General features: G+C 42.5%; 1 protein-coding gene across 1 annotated transcript in view; it reads left to right on the top strand.

Moving 5' to 3' along the window:
* Positions 1-10,774, top strand: part of VIT (vitrin) — a 32,349-nt gene that overhangs the window by 10,201 nt on the left and 11,374 nt on the right. Inside the window, exons 6-11 of the mRNA XM_010004571.1 lie at positions 2,005-2,085; positions 3,801-4,007; positions 4,625-4,675; positions 6,317-6,355; positions 6,454-6,510; positions 7,143-7,205. Of these exons, the coding sequence (XP_010002873.1) occupies positions 2,005-2,085; positions 3,801-4,007; positions 4,625-4,675; positions 6,317-6,355; positions 6,454-6,510; positions 7,143-7,205 (498 nt within the window). The remainder of the gene's footprint in view (positions 1-2,004; positions 2,086-3,800; positions 4,008-4,624; positions 4,676-6,316; positions 6,356-6,453; positions 6,511-7,142; positions 7,206-10,774) is intronic.

The raw sequence follows: 10,774 nt of genomic DNA, 5'->3' as shown, positions 1-10,774 counted from the left end.
TCTTTCCCTGTCTATTACTGTTGTTGCTGTGAAAGCAAAGTACAAAGCTCTTCCCTCATCTCTAGACTTTTAACTTGCACACAGGCACAATTTCATCTGAATGCTGTAGTTGTTCAGAAGGAATATGCACCACTCAAAGCCATGCCCTTAGTTTGCAATACCTCGGCATTTACAATCAAACAGGTACAGACTGGTTTATGTGTCCTGACCAGGTACACAGAAATTACTGAGCCAAAATTGTCCTGCTTGAAGGGAGGCAATACTTTACAAGTTTCAGCTTTTTTTAGGAAAAAAATCTCTAGCACTACATCATTCCCAAATGTACCCACATGTGAAGTATCAGCCCAAACATCTCACACTGGACCAGGGGCAACTGTAGCCAGGGTAGAGCTCAGCAGGCTGCAAGCAATGACATCTTCCATCAGTGCTAAAACCCACATTAACCGAGCATCATTTTAGGAATGTGGAGTGTCATTGAGTCACATCTCAGACACACAGAAAACCTACCAGGAGACAGTCCCTGCAGTAATCCAAAGATGCAGGTCGTTTCCTTCACTTTGTTCTTGAATCAAACTCTGTAAATGAGAGTGTCAGGATCCTAGCAACAGAGACTCTGCATTCACACAAAGGAAGTACAGGATGGTCAAAAGAGCAAATTGCAATTGTTATATCAAACCCAGTGCTTGAGGATGCTCCTGTCTTGCTTTGCCCAGCCCTGTTCCACAGGTAGCAAAGAGATCTGATGGTCACAATCCATCTTTCCCAAGCCCCACTTTGCTCTGTCAGCCCTCCTTAGCACTGCTGCCTCAGCCCAGGCAGCTCAGATCTACTCTCCTAGAAAGAGCTTCTTCCTAAGATAAAAATCTCTGTAATATGGTCATCTTGTGATGGAGAATTTCCTACTTATTTCTTAAGTTTAAAAAGCTACCTTTTTCTTTTGATTTAAATTCTAGAGACCACACTGCACATTTGGATACTTAAACCCTTTACCCGTAGAAGGCAAAGGCAGTCTTTTGAGGATTACACTCATTTGCTGCCAGATTAGCAAAAAAATGCTGCTTCACACCTGATCAGTTGTCAGAGATACAATTTTGGTCATCATCTCAGGGATGCCAGAGATTCATAGTGCCTGATAGCTGTTTAAATGCTGCTGCTGGCTATAGTGCTTCCCAAAACTGTAATTATTCGCAGATGGTAAAAACAATCAAAAGCCGTTGTTTTTAAAAGAATAAAACACATTTTTAGGAAACCATGAACACTGCATAATTTCTTACATAGGCCAATAAAGAAAAATACTGAAGATCAAAATCATCTAGTACTCAGTCAGAGAGAAATGCAGAGATAGATTGTTTTGCAGGGTAGCAGTATTTGAACTGTAAAAAATGTTGCAAGTACTTTTATGACTTTAGGTCTTAGAAGAAAAAAAGACTAGCAAAAAAAATTCAATTTCCTTCTAAGCCAGTCTGTGGCATTGAGGATTTGGCCCCATGATGATCTGAAAATGTCAAGCAAGAAAGAACTACGTGAATTAGTGACTGAAATATTGCACATTAGCTGCTATTCCCAATACCCTACACACACCATGACCCTGATTCTTAGGGCATGCTGCTACTTGGAGGAAAAATTGACAACGTGATGCATTAATCTTATGAGAATTAGTTTATTAGTGGTAAAACCTCATATTTATTGCTCAGTTCAGAAATTCTATTGACATTGGCAGGAGTTTTTGAGCAGTATAAATGCCTACATTTGTCACAAAAACATGGAGTCACTACTCTCCAGAGGCACCCAGCCACCACTTTTTCTTGCCTGGTAAGAAAGGTCTGATTAGACTGCCTGCCTGTCGTGGTTTGAGTCAGGATCAAACCACTTTTCCTTTAATCAAACTGTGACACCACCCTACCAAATGCCTTCAGGATGCCTTCCTCTGGGGACTGACAGCCTCTAAATAGGAGACTCTTCTTTCAGAACTCTATTTTTTAATGTATTTATATTTTGCCGCAGAGCCTAAAAAGCCAGAGCAAGACCTAAAAGCTATGAAGAGTGCAGATACTGCTAATGCAGCAGAGAAGGCATCAGAACAAGGTATGGGCTGGGGATCTTTGTGCTTTTTTACAGCATCCCTCCCCGTTTAAACTGCCTGCAGATGGTTATAGGAAAGTTTGACACTGCTAACACATACAGCTTTACTCCTCATCCAGTCTCTTCTCTACAGCCTCTTTCCCACCAAATCAACCCCATTACATGAGTGCTTGAAGGACATTTGACAATTTAGAGAATCTAAGGCATCCTCTCAATTTAATTTCTGCCTGCACTTTGGGTGAGTTCCGGCATCAAGAACTTCAAAAGCCTGTGTTACAGCTATTGGCAATTTCGTATGCAAGACACGTGCCCTGCAAACCCTTTGAAGATGCTGTGAGGGAGATGGGCACCCTGCCCACAGGAGCACTGGGAACAGCTAGCCCTCAAGAGCCCTCGTCTTGTGTTAAAGGCTCCAGCAGATACTCAGCCAATATGCACCAAGACAACAGCTTTTCTCTGCTCTTACCATGCTGCTTCCTGCCACTTTTAGCTCCCAGCTTCCTTGCCCCTGGGCTATAAAGCCAGCCGATGTGCCTGCTCCCTTCTCCTGCAGCACCAGATCGTAGGGGAAGAATCACTGTGCCCTCTGCCTTCTTCATTTTAGCACAGGAGTCTGGAGCAGGGCACCATTCAGCCCAAAGAGGACCATTCATGCTGATTTTTTCAGCTGAGTTGTTTTGGTTTTCTTCCACACTCTCTTTCAGCACTATCCCATTAAAACTGTCTGAGATCTGAGTTTTTCACTGACTGGTGTTAGGCAGTAATTAATCCACCAGGCAGTCTCGTGATGATGCTTTCCAAAAGCAGAACAGCCAGCAGTAAAATACAAGCTTGTGCTGTGCAGCAGTGAACAGACTGTGCAGCATTCCCTTTCAGTGTACTCAGCCTGTCAGGCCATCCCCAGGCAGGGAGGAGAGGAACAAGACTGAGGTGAACATGGAATATAGTTTAAGGAATTTTTTTTTGTTGGCAGATGGAGAAGACAACACCAAAGGCTCTTTTTCAAGGCAATAACTTGAAAGAACACGTTAACAATTTTGTATAAGGATATGTAGAATGCAAATTTTACAATTAGAATTGTCACTGTTCTCACAACAGATGATACATTTTTTTAAAGTAGTAGCTACTGTAAGATGAGTCAAAGTGGGATGAAATTGGCACCTCCCAGGTGGTACTCTCCTCAGTTCCCCTCAGCTGAAGCCCTAATACTCTCTACTCTGGCTCTAACCTGCTTCCTAAAACAACAGAAAGCCATTTTTCTACCAAAAGTATTCATGCTGTGTTGAGCAACACATACTTTATTCTGGTCTGTGACTAAGAACAGCCATCTTTTATTTCCAGATGATTTCCTTTTTTATGGACTTTGTAACCGCTTAATTACTCTGAGAAAAGATGATGGAAAACTGGAAACTGCAAGCGGCTGGTCGAACCATTTCTTAGGTCTGAGACATCTGTCAGGTTGACAGGTGTTCCTAGCCAAAGCCAAGTGTAGGGGAAACACTAGGGCTACAAGAGGCTGTTGTCAGCACCTCCTGGAGAGTGGTGTGATACTGTGTCACACAGGCACATGTGCTACACAGCAATGAAAGCACTAATGGCAGGTAGATATCCTGAGGAGAAGACCGGTGTCTGGATCACCTTAATCAGTGAGCACTGTTAATGATGCTTTCCTGCATGTCACACATCCAGCTGCAGTGACCATGTCAATGTTCCTACAGGGGATGCAGTCCGCAAAGAGTACCAGACGTCCCCTGTGCCGACACCAGCTACGCAGATGGCCACCACAACCCCAACACCAACCACCACCACGACAGATCCTTCCACCACCACACCAAAGCCAACCACAACACCTGCCATAACCAGAACCACAACAGTTGCTGCTGCAGCCAAGACTCGACCTGGACTGCACAGGGTCAGAGATATAGGTCAGTAGCATGGATATTTGAATTGCCTTCCTCCTGACCTACAGCTTTCCTAAAATTTAAGACATGCAGCTATATATTCCATATTTTAGTGGACCCTGTATTCAGTAATTCAATGTATAAGTATTAGGAGTGGATGAAAAAATTCCAACAGATAGGTTGGAATAGAGAGTTGTACCTTTGAGATACATACAAAATTAGTGTGTCTCACATAAACACAAACGTAGATTCTCAGAGATGAAAGCTCATATGCAGTACATCTATGACTAGTCTTTATGTTTACATATAATAAATTGGGATATAAACTGATTTGGGGGGGTAAGTTCTCCATACACAAATGCTGCCAAGATGTTCAGGTGTAAGAGTCAACTAATACATCTTTGCTACATGTGTCTAGACTAAGAGTTCAACCAATAGGTCAAGACTCCTCTTAGAACTAATTTTGTGGCAACTTTGAATAAACTGAAGTTATACTTTTTGTCAGTGTTTTTGGATTTTAAAGTTTTAAACACTGTGAAGGAATTCTTATATTATATTTGCATACCTGGTTTTCTTTCATCTTTCCTTCTCCATTTAATTCTTTGGTTCAACAGCTGACAAATAAAATATCTTATTTTTAGGCTCTAGCAGTATCCACCCAGCATATTCATCTGTGGTAGCTGCAGCATCAAGTAAGTATACCACAAGGCATGCAAATCAGTGTATTTTAAGGCAGCAATGATTCAATAACCTTTCAAGCCTCAGCAAACTCAATGACTGAATCCAAGCCTAGATCTAAACTGAAAAACAGACACTTGGCCTGAATGCCACAGACACTGATTACTGACAGCTCTGGGGAAGCCTTTCTAGTGAATATCTGTGCATTTCAGCCTTGACAAATACTAGGTTTCACAACACTGGAGACAAAGCTTGTGCTTCTTGAATTGTATTTTCCTACTGCTTTGTTCTCACCCTCTCAGAGGGTGAAGACTTGACTTCATTATAAGACACATGATGCAGAGGGCTGCCTAGCCATCCAAACTTAGGGCTGAGAGCTCTGAAATGCTGACTTATGCTAAACCAATGATCTTTTGAAAACCTCAGGCTTTGGTTCTGAGCCTGGCACAACTGTGATGTTATTCTTTGTGTGCCTCTCCTGTTATTGAGAGCTCTGAGTGGTGGCTTCTCAGAGCTCTGCATCTCAGTTCAGAAGCCAGCTTCCATTCCAACTCACAGCCTACAATGCAAGTATTAAGAGGTGTTTTCCCACACAATATGTAATTGCTCAGCTGTGCTGTCAATTAAAGGAGAATATTTTCAACTGTTGGCAAGTTTATGAGGATGGGGATATGATTGCTTTTGAGTGAAAAGAGAGCTAGGTCAACATTAGGTTTTATGCTCTGATAGGTTCTTATTGCTATTTCTGAGTGCCTCGAGCTCAGCTTTGCTCTCACATATGTAACTGCGGCCATCCCTGCTGCCAATTAATTCAGAGACAAGCACATGACAGGGAAGATGCCTTTTGGGCAATTCAGGTCTGGAGGGAAAGCATTGTGAAATCAAACTTAGCTGCAAGCCCAGAATAATGGCAGGGGCTGGAGGGGTTAATCTTAACAAGTCAAATGTGCAGATATGCATATGGCAGGATTTAGAGAAGTGACAACTAAATGCAAAGGGGTTTAAGTACAGTGGGAATCTGCATCATTTAGTACCTAATGTGCTTGCAAACCTGGTCCTGCTTCTTGCTGTCTTTCTATTCCCTATTCCAGCAGGCTGAGCAAAGAGGCCACTACTGTCTTTAATACCAAATAGGAAACCCTGTTTGAGGTTCCCCAATCATTGAGAGATGCACATTGAGGGTAAAGTTCTGGCAATGCCAAAATCAGTGGGAAGGTTGTATTTGTCTTTAATAAGAACAAACATTTAGAAAAAAAATAAACCTAACCTTCCTCACACAACCAGCACAACTGGATGGTACTGAAATAGAAACAAAGATAAGCAGAGTGCGTGAGAGAAGTTAAGTGACACAGGAAAGCAAATCACAGCAGTAACTACAAACCTTTTAAATGCAGACCAGCGACCCGTAAAAGTAATACAAAGGAAAGGAATATTGACTAGGTTAATCTATACAACAAATAGAGCAAGGCAAACCTTTCATAAGTGGGCTCAAAATATATACTTAACAACTGAGAATGTATATCAATGAAAACTCTCTGTATATGAACCGTTAGCTCTAACAGCTATTAAATAACACTCAATGAAAAAGCCAGGTGGCACTAGTTCTAAACCAAACATGGTATAAATTACATTTTTCCATTTTGATGTCTACTTAGGACAGGTTCAGGCTGCCCAAGGAAGAGGACTGAATACAGGTATGTCTTAAATTAATAACTAGCATATTTGTATTGCTGGAATACTAGAAAACCTTGTGTTTAAGTTCCATGTACTAACCAACTTATTATTTTCAAAGCATTCAGGGGCACTTCCACCTCTCCAAGTAACAGGAATATTTTACGACCCAATGCAGGTAAAGGTATTGCTATCCCTTCTCTAATTCCTCCTCATAGCTAGTTCCACAACTCTCATCTACTGAGTCATGCAGTAATGCAGAGTTTTTCACTCTTAACTACATTCATCACAGGATGCAATGAGAGCAAAAGTCACACTGGCCTAACTTTTGGGAAAAAAATGAAACAGGAATAATTAAACTTAGAATTGTTCTCAAAATAGTATTCTAAAATTATTTGTAAAGATCTTTTATAACATTTGTTGTTGCAAAACGAGAGGGGAACTCTGTGTCTGAATAAGTTTGGGGGATGAAGGCCTGACTTAGAGAGGAAACACGTGTTTTCAGTTTCCAGGCCTTGAGAATGATCAGGATCTCAGGACCCACTACCAGTTGTCCTGTTGCACCAGTTAACAGCTGCACTGTGCAGCCTCTACTAACATTTTAACTCTTCTGCTTTTGCCAACCTCTTTCAGCTTTTAATATTGTTTATATTATATTTTAATTTTAAAGCCATAGTTTCCATCTTCATTTTCCGTTTAGTTTGAAAACGTGCAGAAAGACAGTTTGGGGCCATGGCATCCCCTGCAATTGTGCTTCTTTCTCCTGGCATGTTGGTGTCTAACCTCTCAACTCTTTGTTGAATCACGCAGGTATTCAGCGCCAAGAGCCTGATGCTGCCTTCCGGAGAGCTGCTGGCTCTCCAGCCCACCTGGGTGAGCAAGATCACTAGCAGCAGATCTTCTGCTCTCTTACACAGTTTTAGCAACCCCAGATTAGCACTCAGGCAGTACTAGGCAGATAGTTTTCATGTGTCCTGGAGGAGAACCAGGGCAAGCCTCACGGGCTGAATGACAACTAGCAGCTTCCTGAATGCAAAAAGGAAAGAACAGCTCGGTCAGTGGTGAGCTCTTGTTTCAGGCTGTGGGAATCAACATCTAGTGCAGTGTTTGCAATTTTCCTTATTTGTTAGTCAAAAAGAGAAACAAACAAACAAAACAGCCAAACAGCTCTGTGCAGCCTAACAGATTTTAGATTGAGGTAAATCTTCTGTTCCTGTTGTTCCCAGGAGCCTCCAAGCTGACTGTGACCACAAAGGTTGCTCTAATACTGAGGGTAGAAACATCACCTATCCTTTCTTTCCTCCCTGGCTGTGCAATTCACCATCCTTCTCCAGTAAGCAGGCGTTCTGCAAGGCCACCAGCAACTTCCCAGGGCTCCAGAGTACTCAGTTGCAATGTACTTAAATGGATACACTTATTCTCCTAAGATTTACTCTGTTCCCTCACTTTTATTCCTCTCCTCCTTGTTTCAGTCTCCTTCTCTTCCTTCTGGTTTTCACCCATGTTTGTCTTCCTTGTTTTTTGGCCATACTGGTGTCACAGTAATTTATTTATTTTTTCTGATCACACATTTTTTGTGCCCCCCCAGCTCCCATTGCCCTTGTCAAAATCCAGTGCCCACCTTTAGAGAGGAGACAGAAGGGTAATATTTTCCCAGACTAAACAGCAGAGCAAATATGTTGCCTGTAAACATGCTGGTTGGATAGCCTGGAGTGGCAGACCTGCCTTCCTGGCAGGGCTGATATGGGAAGAGCCCTAACATGTGGACAATGGGTGTGCTGGCTGACCCTCAGGCTAGCAAAATCTTCACCATAGAAGCAGGGGCACACAGAGCTGAGTCTTGTTTAAATCAAAGCCACAGCCCACCTAATGGCTTAAGGCACCTCAAGGTCCCCCCAAAGGTGATTATAAAGAACAAATTACCATAATGAATTATTCTGTTTTCCTCACCACAGAACAAGAAGGAAAAAACCCACACATACCTGCCATATTCCTGATGAGTGTTTTTTGGCCATACTGGTGTCACAGTAATTTATTTATTTTTTCTGATCACACATTTTTTGTGCCCCCCCAGCTCCCATTGCCCTTGTCAAAATCCAGTGCCCACCTTTAGAGAGGAGACAGAAGGGTAATATTTTCCCAGACTAAACAGCAGAGCAAATATGTTGCCTGTAAACATGCTGGTTGGATAGCCTGGAGTGGCAGACCTGCCTTCCTGGCAGGGCTGATATGGGAAGAGCCCTAACATGTGGACAATGGGTGTGCTGGCTGACCCTCAGGCTAGCAAAATCTTCACCATAGAAGCAGGGGCACACAGAGCTGAGTCTTGCTTAAATCAAAGCCACAGCCCACCTAATGGCTTAAGGCACCTCAAGGTCCCCCCCAAAGGTGATTATAAAGAACAAATTACCATAATGAATTATTCTGTTTTCCTCACCACAGAACAAGAAGGAAAAAACCCACACATACCTGCCATATTCCTGATGAGTCCTGATCTTTTTTTCAGCCCCGGTTTTGTCAGCTTGGATGTGTTGCTTCCAAGCAGTCAGTTTTTCTAATGATCAAAGGGAAATTTCTGAACAACTCCTGGCTTTTTTGGAAAGGAGAATTGTTTTCCTTGATCCTACCAAGTGCACACATGCTGCTCTGCAAACAACAGTGGTCAGTTCTGCAGGTTTGGCTGGGCTGTTGAATTTCCTCCCACTGGCTCAGGTTAGCAAAAGGTTGTGCTGGGAGAACACCCTTCCTGACACACTAGTTGCTTGCACACCTTCTATCTGCACATTCTTCAGAGGTCCCAAATCTTCCAAACTCTTAACAATGCACATTAACTCTCTTGAAATCACATACTCATTTAGGCCAGAATTTTTTTCAAGACCATTATACTGAAGAGTGGTGGTGGTAGTGGTTTGTTTGGGTTTGTTGTGGGTTGCTTTTTTTGTGTAAAGACCAGTCTTGAAATATTTTAAAACAACCCTTGGTTTTTATGGGCAACATTAAGTGGCAAGGAAAAAAACAAACAAACAAACAAACAAACAAAAACACCCTAGCTAATTACGAGAATAATAATTTCCCTTTCAGGTACACATTTCAGTGAGAATTTTCATAATTCTATGTCCAAGAGTATTTGCAAGAAACTGAGCTTTTGCCTGGATTTACAGGTCTCTCAGAAAGCTGCATATTCTGATATGCCAGCTCCCCCAACCCTTGACACTTACTTAGTGCTTTTCTTCATTAAGAAGGAAAACACAAGGAATTTCTCACCACAGAAAGTTTCAAAAGGTTGTGAGCCCTGAGAAGACTGCTCAAAGAAGCAGTAGACAGCTCTCACCCATATATATTTGGACAGATTAGAGCACCTGCAGTTGTGTGAGTTGAAGTAGTTCTTATGAAGAGTGAATCTAGAAAAACTTCATCATTGCTCCTACTGACAAAAAGCAGTCTTTGCTTTTTTCTCACTCTGTATTTCTGAAAAGCATCTGTCCTTTTTTGAGCTTAAACAGTCAGAGAATTTAGAGGAATCTGTGCTCTGAGAATAGTGCCTGGCCATGAGCTGGGAACAGAAGCAAACCTGTGATATGTGGGATGGGCACATTCTGTTGCTCTGCATCCTTCAGCTCACATCCCTGCTTATGAAGAAGAGAAAAGATGGACAGATCTTTGTGCAGCTCCTCGGCTGATTCCACATGCTGTGCAGCTCCTGCTGCTTTAAGCACGTTTTCTACTGCAACTCACACAGCAGCATATCTGTTAAGAAAACTCCCAAGTGCCAGGTCTTCTTTATTATTTGCTCTTTGCCTGTTGGGTTTTTTTTTTCAGCAGGGTAGGCTGAAAATGTAGCTTCACATGAATCTTCTCACAGCCACTGGATGCTTCACCTTGGAAGGGTGAAGCACACCTTTTGATAATATCTGCTCATAAGCTGGTTTCACTGTAATCTCTCATTCTCATTGACAGCATTCAGGAGACACATGGGACACTCTGGTGACAAACGAACACCAGCTCTTCCCAATGGATAGGGTCCTCCTGCTCTGTAACCTGCACCCCTAGTTCCACACTGCTGAGGGCTGTAAAAACATTGTGTGATTCACTGACTCCTCAGCTCTTCACTTCCCTCAGTTTTTTGATTTTTCATACCGTGTCTATTTAGTCCTCAGCATAAGGAGGTCTGAAAAAATCACCTTAGCAATAAAACATGAGAGGGTTCCTCATACCCTAAGGGACACTACCCATCTTATTTAGCCATCTATCTCATGCAGTATGTCTCCTTCCCAAAGAGAAGCTGATAGCTCCTGCTGGGATGGCAACCTAAGGACAAGGTCAGTGCCTAAGGACAAGTCTCACTAGAATGGAGGACACTGGCAAGCCATGAATTTTTCCAAACCTCCATTGTGGTTCCCAAACCTACATTGTGGTTCACCAGCTGCCAGTCTGAGGAGGGA

Source organism: Chaetura pelagica, unplaced genomic scaffold, assembly GCF_000747805.2.
Source record: "Chaetura pelagica isolate M959 unplaced genomic scaffold, ChaPel_1.0 scaffold278, whole genome shotgun sequence".
Taxonomy (NCBI): Eukaryota; Metazoa; Chordata; class Aves; order Apodiformes; family Apodidae; genus Chaetura; species Chaetura pelagica.
The sequence above is the reverse complement of the archived record's forward strand: the minus strand, read 5'-3'. Positions and strand labels throughout refer to the sequence as shown.